The 11,386-nt window shown below is 40.4% G+C and overlaps 1 protein-coding gene across 1 annotated transcript in view; it reads left to right on the top strand.

The window, feature by feature from the left end:
* The first annotated feature begins 5,094 nt into the window (after nucleotides 1-5,094).
* The window catches only part of LOC576169, a 193,001-nt gene continuing 186,709 nt past the window's right edge, over nucleotides 5,095-11,386 (top strand). Inside the window, exon 1 of the mRNA XM_030984926.1 lies at nucleotides 5,095-5,399. Coding sequence (XP_030840786.1) covers nucleotides 5,126-5,399 — 274 coding nt within the window. The 5' untranslated portion in view covers nucleotides 5,095-5,125. The remainder of the gene's footprint in view (nucleotides 5,400-11,386) is intronic.

The raw sequence follows: 11,386 nt of genomic DNA, 5'->3' as shown, positions 1-11,386 counted from the left end.
ATACATGAGCAGAGAGAGCAAGCAATTCTGACTATTGTGTCTAATATGTTGATTTTCCAAACGTGATTGACGCCAGGTATTTTAAGGGGGAAAATATTATGAATTGGCAACAATCTAACAGGTGTAATTGAAAATGTAGTCGTTTTCGATTTCCTGAAAAACTAACTTTCAGATAGTTCTATTACATTATTTGTATTATGGTAGCTGTCATGATACAAGAAAAAAATGAAAATATACATTTATCTTTTGTATAAACATGCAAAACAGTCTATATGTAGATGGCCCTCTTGACTTGCTTGAGAACCTTCTCGATCATGAAGGGAATCCCGCTTGGGAACAAATAAAGAGAAGGCCATCGTGAACGACAGAAGGTCCCCACTCTCGCTCAATTTATCGAAGCATTTTTCTTCTGAAATCTTGCTTTATTTTCAAATACCGCCATCTACGTCACTGAATTTTCGATGCGACTTTATAATGTCAGGCACATACGACCGTCTTTCTTAATGTTTCTTCTTCATTGTAAATACTTATAAAATCATATAATGCCATATCCCTACTTTATGCGATTAATATCAGCGTGTCTGCATTTAAAAAAAAAAAGTTATCCCATATCACCAATGGAAGGAAACGTTATATTAACTTTAATATTTGGTCACGAGCAAGTAGATATACTACAAAGTACAGTCGGTAAAACACGAAAACACTGTATGAAACGCCTTGGAAAAATAAAGAGGCAGATAACAAATTGAGAAACGCGGGAAAATAACAATACTGTGCAGCAGCTATCAAACATACCATATAAGTAAATTGAGTCAATAGACTTCATGGCCCGAATTCACAAAGCAAGGTTTGAGCCCAGACCAAGGTTTGAGCTCAAACCTCCTTTTGTTCTTTACAAACCAGGTTTGTAAAAAACGGGTAAAACGCGTCATATGACGTACAAAAACCAAAGTTTGTCGACAAACCTCCTTTGTGAACTCGGGCCATTGTGTACTTCTTTAATCCCGTCTGGACTGTGAATCAGGATTTATATGTGTGTTTTATATTCTACGTATACAAACATATCCTTCATGCGTGGATTATATCTCATATCTACTTATAAGTCGATTGTAAATGTTATATGATTCCTAATGGAAATGCATGGGTGGATGCACCCATGTTACGGAGGGGAAGGGGGGGGGGGCTCAGATTATACTACAATGGTTATGTTAACATGTAAATGTGTTCCGAAGGAGTTGAATAAGTATAAAAAGGAAAAGCAGTCATGGCTTCTCCTCCAGCGTCTTCGGATATGCTTCGAAGGGCATCGATAGTACATCTTCTTACACAGTGGGCAATAACCTTTTGGTATTTTGTAAAGAACGGATTTAAATCTGAGCGGCTACAGATCCGATGTCTTGGGCTTACGACTTATCCTCCTAATCGTAACATTCAAATAGATGTAGAACACATTAGCTTCACCTTCGATGATTTTAAAGTTAGAGATAAAAGAGAAAAAGTTTCAAAGAATAGATTCATAATTTATATTAAAGGTGTCGTGGTCTAGTGGATACGTCACCAGGTTGTGGGGTATATGGTTCACGGTTCGACCCCCTGTGGCATTAATCTACATTTGCCTTTCATTGCACCAAGGTGTTAAATGGATACCCGATAATATACGAATTTGTTTAGATTAGTATATATCTAACACGATCGCGACTACTTCCAAAAATCAAAGCAGGGGCAATTCGATATACCTACTGTATGTCCCACACAAATCATTTTCGCACGTTTCAGTAGGTGACACACGAGGCTATAAGGTGGTGAAGTGTGACGTCATCAACAATTTATTTTTAGAATTTCTCTATTTATTCTTCATTTTCCGAAAGAGTATAACAAAATAATGTCCAACTGTCGAAAAACCAATTGAATATATTAAGTATTGGCTGAGATATGACCATCTGAATAAAAAGATTGCCTATAGGAACTCAGTGTTATATGCTCTGGCTCCTAACCACTAGGAGCCAGAGCATATAACACTGAGTTCCTATAGGGAATATATTCATTCAGATGATCATATTTCAGCCATTACTTAATATTTTCAATTGGTTTTCGACATTTGGACATTATTTTTGATGCTCTTTTGGAAAATGAAGAAAAATTTGAGAAATTCAAAAAATAGATTTTTATGACGTCACAGCTTCGGTTCTCTATTAAAATTGCCTTAGATTGATTTCTCGAAAGTAGTTGTGTGCGCTGGCTAAATGGAGCTGGAATACTCCCCCAGGGAGCGGAACGCCCGCCCACCCCCCCCCCCCCACTCAGTGTTATTTAGGGTACGCATATGCTTGTTCCCTCTTTTTGAAAGCACCCCTATCTGAGGACTGCCATCATTTCCGAACCCCCCTTTCGCGGGCTTTTCGCGGGCTTTTCCTGCCTTGGAGACCCCCCTAAATCATGAAAAATGCTCAATGTATCCCCCTAAATTCGGAATAATTTCTCAGGAGTCCAAATAGATGAGAGAAGAAAAAAAAAGAGGAAAAAAAAACACCCCTTTTTAATAAAATAGTAGAGATAATATAGTGATATTGAAGTCGAAACTTTAAAGGTAAACAACTGCTTACTGATTAGGTGACACCATATCTTGAATGGAATAGCAACCCTTTTCAATACGGCATCAGATTTATTGGCAACATGGAGTATGAGGGCATGAATGAACACTTTCTCTCAAATAAACTTTTACAAGAATACATTATAGCTCTTAGTCTGTTTAGATTTAATTGTCACACACCATTCCGGGAAGGGAGAGGTTATCTGAACGAAAGATATTTAATGGAGTAAACCGGGACTGTTGTGAGTGTTGTCTTTATAGGCCATTATATTAGGTTTACCATCAAAATGTACGGTTTGCATCATTGCATGCGATAAAATATACTGCATGGAATACAATACGATACAATACAATAGTAATCTAACAATAAATAAGGGCATATAAACCCTTGTTATATACAAATCCGACACAATCCTCCTGAATACAATCCTATCGAAACGTCGAGCATGAGTGGGTCACCTAATTTGAACCACTCTTGCAAGAATACGTTGTGTAACCCTGAGTTTTGCTCACAACTCGATACAATACTGTTTCTTCCCCTCAGCATATCAATCTTTAGTATAATAGGACGAAGAATAAATTAAATGCAAACCATAAATATTGGTATGTTCTACTTTTGTTTCATTGTATGCGAACATCATTTAACTTGTCAAATCATCTTAAAGCAGGGCTCCCACTTAGCCGAGTTGAAGCCACGAGTTGTGCCGAGCTAGCGCGATCTTATGGCAAGCAGTTTTATCATTAAAACATATTTCTTGATATCACGAAATCGAATTCTTGATTTCACGAATTCAATGCTTGATAACAAGAATTACCATTGCTTTACAAGGTAATTTTTTTTTCTTGATATCAAGAAATATTTGTAATGATAAAACAGCTTGCTATAAGATCGCGCCAGCTTGCCACAACTCGAGGCTCAAGCTCGGCTAAGTGGGAGCCCTGCTTAAGACGTCTTACAGACTTATCTAAAGAAGACTTAATACCAGGTATGAGCTAAAAAATGGATAACAATAGAAAATCACAGCTACTAAGAATACTGCAGGAAAATAAGGTCCTCTTCCTCGGATCAGGACATGGGATGATAAAGAGAAAGGGGATGGGAGAGAGAGAGAGAGAGAGAGAGAGAGAGAGAGAGGGGGGGGGGGAGGGGAGAGAGAGAGAGAGGGGGGAGAGAGAGGGGAGGGTGAGAGAGAGAGAGAGAGAGAGAGAGAGAGGGAGAGAGGGGAGGGTGAGAGAGAGAGAGAGAGGGGGAGGGCGAGAGAGAGAGAGAGAGGGGAGGGTGAGAGAGAGAGAGAGAGAGAGAGAGAGGAGGATGAGAGAGAGAGAGAGAGAGAGAGGGGGGAGGGAGAGAGAGAGAGAGAGAGAGAGAGAGAAAGAGAGGGGGGAGAGATGGGCGTGGCAAAAAGAAACTTGAATCAAAGATGTCACAACATGTAGTGTAGTGAGGAGACTGCCTTGTGCTTAAAAAAGAAAATCAAAATCAAAGAACATGTTCTCTAATTGTCTGTACAAGCTCATGTAAAACTAACCAGATTCCGACAATTGATAATCGATTTAATTGATTCTTTGGAATGCGGTCAACATTAAATAGCGATCACCATCGGTGCCATTCCATTAAAACCGGGTGCTTTGGAATGCTATTTGCACAATAAGAAGTATTGATTTAAGTGACATCCTAAACTTGGAGAAGCAAATAGAGCCCTGATCAGGGTACATTCGATACGATGTTATATTTTTTAAACCTCCATTACCCATTCTCAAACGTTACTTTTTATTAATGTTATTAATGAACTATAAAAATACGTCAACGATTTGTCATGAATAAGGAATGCTACCCATTTGATAGAAATCAGGGGAGAAAGTGAATAGCACTTCAAGGAGAGTTGTCCAACTGACTTATTTGATGGTTGGTTGGTTTACATTCCGATCGTTTTCAATGCTTGACGCTCCGGTGCATCAACTTAATAACGAAGAGAATCTCCCTTTTGTCCAGATCAAACTCCACGCCCAAGACGGTTATTGTGTGGCTTACTCAGGCTATCTGCATAATAAAAGATTCCTCTCAATGAAACCCGTGCAAGGAAATACGGATGCTGTTTCTTCGCTTTCACTGAATAGCCAAGATTTGAAAGCTAAGCCCCCGGTGTTATGAGAGAGTTACGTGTCTAGTGGTTGGTACGTAACGGAGCTATATTTTCCAAGTGTCGTAAGAGCCCTGCTAAAAATGGCTTGATCTTTCCGGTTTAAAGTAATATAACATCTAAGGATACATTTCATGTAGTATTTGAGATCTTCTGTAGAATTCATCACATTGGAAAGGAATATATAAATCTGCAAAGAAAGTTTACGCGTGGGACCAAGCATCATTTGGTGGTCGGTGTGACGTAAAGACAGCCTGAACCCGGACCAATTTTAAGAAGGAGTCCTGCCCATGGCGTAAGTCATGCTCTTCGAGACAATACTAGCATCATCAAGTGTGATATTATAGCATCAACTTCATCTACAAGGATATATCTATTGGAAGAGGGGAACTTAATGTGTGCCCCTTTTGGCACGACAGGTGGAGGACGAAAAGCAATCATGGAAATAAGAACAAATATCAGAGATAAATTATTATTATTATTATTAACGTCGTTATGTGGTGTCTCGCTCTCGGGGTGGGGCACAGAGGCCTACCCAACAGGTGCCCCACCCTCAGCTTGCCTTGATATGATACCTGTAGGACATGGAGTCGACGGACAGACGACAACGAGTCCGTATTCGATCTCGGTGGATATGGCATCGTATTCACCAGGCGGAATTGTAACAGGTGAATACAAAACATCAACATTTGTTTTATATCAAAGTGCAAGTAATCTTGATGTCATTATAAACCATTACTTTACTTTACTTTAGAATATACGTTTGATCAGTCGGAGTCAAGCACTCACATATGTATGCGTGTCATAGCAAATTATGGTATCTTAACGAATGTATTATTATATGATTAATGAATGTATGATCAAAATTAACATTTGAATTGGTTTCGCAAGAATACATTATTACTACTGCTGTAAGATGGCAATATACATTGACATCATCGACCTTTTACTTTTAATGTCAAGTTAGGTACTGTTGCTAGTGATAGGTTGAGACAGTTTCACAAGGAGATGAAAACCAATTGCTAAGAACTTTTTATTCACTACTGATTAAAGCAATATTTTGATCATCATCATCATCATCACCATCATCATCATCATCATCAACACCATCATCATCATCATCATCCTCCTCCTCCTCATCATCATCATCATCATACCTTTACCTTTACCTTTACCGCAAATACTGGAAGAATGCTGAGACAGCAGTCGAGCTTCCAGGTCTATCTTCTTGGTCTATCTTCTTGCACTCATACTCTTTAATAATAATAATTCTCATTATCATCATCATCATCCTCATCATCATCATCATCATCACCATCATCATCATCATCATCATCCTCATCATCATCATCCTCATCATCATCATCATCATCATCATCATCATCATCATGATACGAGGAGAGGTAGATCCTGTAATCCTCGGTCACTTCTTCAGGGTTGGTTATGTTCTTGAGTTAACTTATTTCACATGCGCAGATTTGGGACGGTTTTGATCATATCAAATTAACTTAAATCGAATCGCTCAGACCACAAGTGCTTATCCAGTCTCATTTTGAAGATATCGATTGAGTTCGAGTCAATTATTTCTTGATGATGATGATGATGATTAGATTTATCTTTATTGGTGAAGCTCTTTTTCCTACACAAAATTGATGCTTCTCGTTCTAATACTCTCCAAAGCTCCTAACCGGTCGGATTTTAAAACATTTACTTTATTTGGACTCCAGGAATCTCCAAAATAGTGGAGGGATCAACTAAGAAGAAGTTGGGTACCCTACGAACTTTTGGTCAATTTTTGTGGTGGGGTATTCTAAATTTGCTCCTATTTATGTTTATAACATCATCATCATCTTATGACATGATTCAGTTACATTATATAGTGTAAAACATCTATCCTGATATACAATTTGCAGACAATCGTGATATTAAATCTGATCAAAGAATAGAATCCACATTCTCAGATACGACAATCTGAGGTCTAAAATGAACATCTATCGTTTCTGATGAAGTAAAGAGAGCCATTCTTGACAAATCGTTTTCAGAATCGATCGGATGATTTGAGGGAGGGGCTGCTCTATTTTGAGGTATATTCCTTTGAAATTCAGGCAAATGGGGAAAATAGTAATGGTATGAAATAATGGTTAATTGGAATGATATACGGGTCGGAATCGTTGATTAGTTCTAAAGAGACATGTATTTCCCATTACCAATAAATTGGCAGACTGTTTTTAAAGGCTATTTAGAAAACAAAATAATATTTAAATATATATATATATTATTTGTCCCAAATGTCAAGCAAGTAATATGTGAAACGTAATCAACATGACTTCGTTGTATCATATTTTATTTGATTTCCTTGGTCGCTCTTCATCTCACGAAGATAAGGTTATATAAGCATACCATATTGCGTCCATCAGAAAAATATATGTAGCGTTCAAAATGTATCTGAAACCTTTCGAGCCGTCATCATGAAGAATGACATGCAAAAAAAAACATGTTAGATATTACTTGCTACCATAATTTGACGATATACACACAAGATAGTATCATACTCTGCCCAGGGACTTGTCAACTAACAAGTCCCTGCTCTGCCATAAGAGATATATCCTGCACGGTAGGATCATTCTATGATACGGCCTTTGTCATTACCCTGAGTCAAGTGACATGGAAGAATGAGTTTTTAAATCATTTCCTTGTATAGAGGTGATTTATCCTTTATGTTTGAGCCATTATTGATCAGTTTCAAATAGACAACGTATCAGAACGTCTATGGACCAGTGAGAAATATGCAAGGAATCTGACTTAGTGGAACAGACCACTTGTACTTTTATGTGCACAATGTTATTTGCAGTAACCTTGTCTGAACCCTTCATAGCTGTACGTACCCGTGTCTGTGTTCATAAAGGGGATTGGTTTAGGGTGTACATCTTGCAAGACGAGGAGGAAAATAAATATTTAAATCCCTTTATTTATTTTTTTATTTTTCCTTATTGAAAATCCCAAAATCTGTACGTGTAATCTTTGAAAACTTCCCGAATCACTTCCCTTAGTAAATTGGAATAAATTTACTCTCCTTATATTAATGTTTATGTTATATTCATACTAGTGCAGCATTGAATTAGTCCGAAATAGGTTTGGGCGTTTGAAAGGAAAAAAGACAAAATATTTAATAGTGCATTTATGATAGTACATGTATAAGTATACCCCATTCACAAAGATGAATTGTTGTTATCATCTTGGTGCGTCTCTTGATCTAAACACTGGATGCTGTAGAGTATACCGTCTTGCAGGATGAATTTGGGATACTGCCACAAGAGACGTCTAACTCGGGGGTTGTGTCTACGGATCTGTCGAATGGTTGGCCGCTCACCATTGTTGACGCATTCGATGACTGTACTGATGTCTTGATCTAGTTGCTGTTCATGTTGAACATCTACATCACTGTCCAGGATTACACCACGATAAGGATGAAGGACGTTTGGTGCAGACTGCCTCGTTGAATCATTGGGAGTAGATGCGTCTGTTGATAGTCGTGATCTTGATGAACGAGTCTCGACTGCATTACACAGTGGATTGGTCACCATGTGCTTGAGTAGCTGATCCGTCAATCTTGGAGTGACTTGGCTCTCTTGACTCGGGCGTCTAGATAATGCATCTGCATTTCTGTGTGATTGTCCTTTCTTGTGAATAAGGCTGAACGTGTAGGAATTGAGTTCCAATATCCATCGTGTTCTCTTCCCAGTTGCATCGTCTTGAATTGGGAACTTCCTGAGAGCCAAAAGAGGTTTGTGGTCTGTCAGGATAGTGAAGTGTTGGTGTCTCAGATAATGACGAAAATGGCGAACAGCTGTAACAATTGCCCAGAGCTCTCGATCATAAGTAGACCATTTCTTCTGCGTAGTGCTGAGAGTTTGGCTGAAGTAGGAGATTACACGTTCTCTACCATCTTGAGTCTGTGAGAGGACAGCACCAACTGCATGAAGGGATGCATCCGAAGATAGGATGAACTCCTTTTCAAAGTCTGGATAGGCGAGGAGAGGTGGATTGGTTAGAGCTTCTTTCAGATGTTGAAAAGCCTTTTCACACTCTGCTGTCCATACAAACTGTTGACCTTTTTGTGTAAGGGTCGACAAGGGAGTTGCAATCTTAGAGAAACTTGGCACAAAACGTCGGTAGAAAGATGCCAGGCCAAGGAAGGATCGGACATCAGTCGGTGTCCTCGGCTGAGGCCAGGACTTGACTTTCTCAACGTTGTTTGGGTCAGGTTTCACTCCTTCGGTGTTGATTATGTGGCCAAGATACGTAACTTCTTTCTTGAAAAAGCCACACTTTGAGGGTTTGAGTTTGAGTCCAGCGTCTCTCAATCGTTGCAATACTTCTTGGAGGTTCTTGCAATGATCATCGAAGTCTTTGCCCATGACTATGCAGTCATCAAGGTATACAAGGCATGTAGACCAGTGGAGGCCATGTAGAACGGCTTCCATGAGACGCTGAAATGTCATGGGAGCGTTGACCAGTCCGAATGGCATGACAGTGAACTGGTAAAGCCCTGTGCCTGTGGTAAAAGCAGTCTTCTCTGTATCTTGGGGATCGAGCTTGACCTGCCAATATCCACTTGATAAGTCCATCACACTGAAATATGCTGATGAAGAAAGGGAGTCAATTGAATCATCTTGGCGTGGAATAGGGTGAGAATCTCGAACAGTTACTGCATTGAGTTTTCTGTAATCCACGCAAAATCTGTATGTGTTGTCCTTCTTCTTCACCATGACGATTGGGCTCGCCCATGGGCTGAAGCTCTCTTCAATGATGCCTCTTTGCAGAAGTTCGTCCACTTGCTCCTGAATTTCCACTCTCATTGCTGGTGAAGTTCGATACGCCCTCTGTCGTATTGGAGTAGCTGTGGTGGTGTCAATGTGGTGATGAATAATGTCAGTCTGACCAATATCCTGAGACGTCGTGCTGAAAATATCACTGTATGTCTGAAGAAGATGTTCAGCTTTCTCGTACTCTGTCCTCGTGAGTTCTGAAGAAGGGAGAACACCAGCAACTGGTGACTTGTCTGTCACTTGTGGATCAGTGTCAGTAGTTACGCTCATGATCTTGTATTCCTCTTCGGTATCCCCAGTAATGGAGAAGAATTGACCAAGGCAGGTGTCTGCAGGTAAATCAACTGCTTCGTCAGAGGGATTAATGAGGCGTACCAGAATAAGACCATCTTGAGGCTTGAACAGAGATCTGGCACCGATAACAGGAATGTGATCTTGCAATGTTGGTTCAAAGTAGCCATCGTAGTCTCTTGGTGTGATGTCAAACTGTGGTGACGACAATCTTCCCTGGACATGAGTTTCGCAGCTTGGGGGAATCCGAGCTTGTCCAACAAGAGAAACTTTACATTTCAGCGGGGCTTGGTATTGCTGACGATCGATGAAGGGAATAACATTTCCAGGCATGTTGAACGATGTTGGCGATATGCAGGCATTCTGGCTGTCAATAAAGTCCCATCCAAGGACAACTGAATGAGTGATGTTGCGTGCAACAACGAACTTGTGTTGTGTAGCCTTGTTCCCTAAGTGCAGAGATGGTACGATTGTTCCAATGTTGTCTACCAGCCCACCTGTGATAGTAGATGCCATGGATGTCAACTTTTCCAACGGGCTCCTTTGCGATGCTGGAATGGATGACAAAAACTTGGCACTCAACAGAGAGATGAATGATCCACTATCTACAAGTGCCAATACATAGACATTGTCGATAACGATCGGGATGTAGGGCGATTTCTTTGGGGAAATAGGTGCTATTCGAATTGGGACCTTGGTTTGTGTAGTTGATGAATGGCCCTCTTCCTCAACTACCAGAAGTTTCCCTGCTGCTGGTCTTCAAAACGAACTTGACGATAGGGAGCCTGTCTATGGGAGTCAACTTGATAACCTGCAGTGGAAGGATGTTGCTGATTTCGGCTGCTAGACGATTCATAGGGCCGTCTAGAGGGTGAAGTCCTAGATTGATATGCGTAGCTCCGATTAGGGCTTGGAAATATGCGTCTTGCATATTCAGGAGATCTGCGTCCTGCATATTCTGGAGATATCCGTCTTGCATATTCCGGAGATCTGTGTCTTGAATATTCTGGAGATCGGTGTCTTGCATATTCAGGAGATCTCTGTCTTGCATATTCTGGCGACCTGTGTCTTCGGTAGTCACGGCTTGGTGACGGAGACCCACGACGTTCCATGTGTCTTCCCTCATGGGAGCGTCCTGATGGGCTGCCACCGCGTTGCTGAGATCTGCTAGGCCTTTCAACTGTCTCTAACTTTAAGGACATCCTATCCAGCTTCTTTTCTAACGCGTTGAGTCTTGGCAGTAGTAGTCGTAAGACTGATGATTCTGCAGGCGTCTTGTCCTGGACCCGATCATCTACAGCTGCTACTATACCAAAATCGTGTGCTTGTTGTGCTCTTTCTACACGAAGTGCAATCTTCAAGGCCTCGTCAAAATCAAAGCCTCCGAGCTCGTGAATCTTAACTTGAAGCGGTTTGTCTACCCCGGCAACAAATCGCTGAAATCTCTCACCACCTTTTGCATTGTCATCATAAGATGGGAAAGCCTCTTCTACTAAGGAAGCAATGGCTGATGCAAACACCTCTAAAGGCTCACC

The sequence above is a fragment of the Strongylocentrotus purpuratus genome, unplaced genomic scaffold (genome assembly GCF_000002235.5).
Source record: "Strongylocentrotus purpuratus isolate Spur 01 unplaced genomic scaffold, Spur_5.0 spur5_scaffold_14, whole genome shotgun sequence".
Taxonomy (NCBI): domain Eukaryota; kingdom Metazoa; phylum Echinodermata; class Echinoidea; order Camarodonta; family Strongylocentrotidae; genus Strongylocentrotus; species Strongylocentrotus purpuratus.
This window is presented reverse-complemented; position numbering and strand designations above follow the sequence as displayed.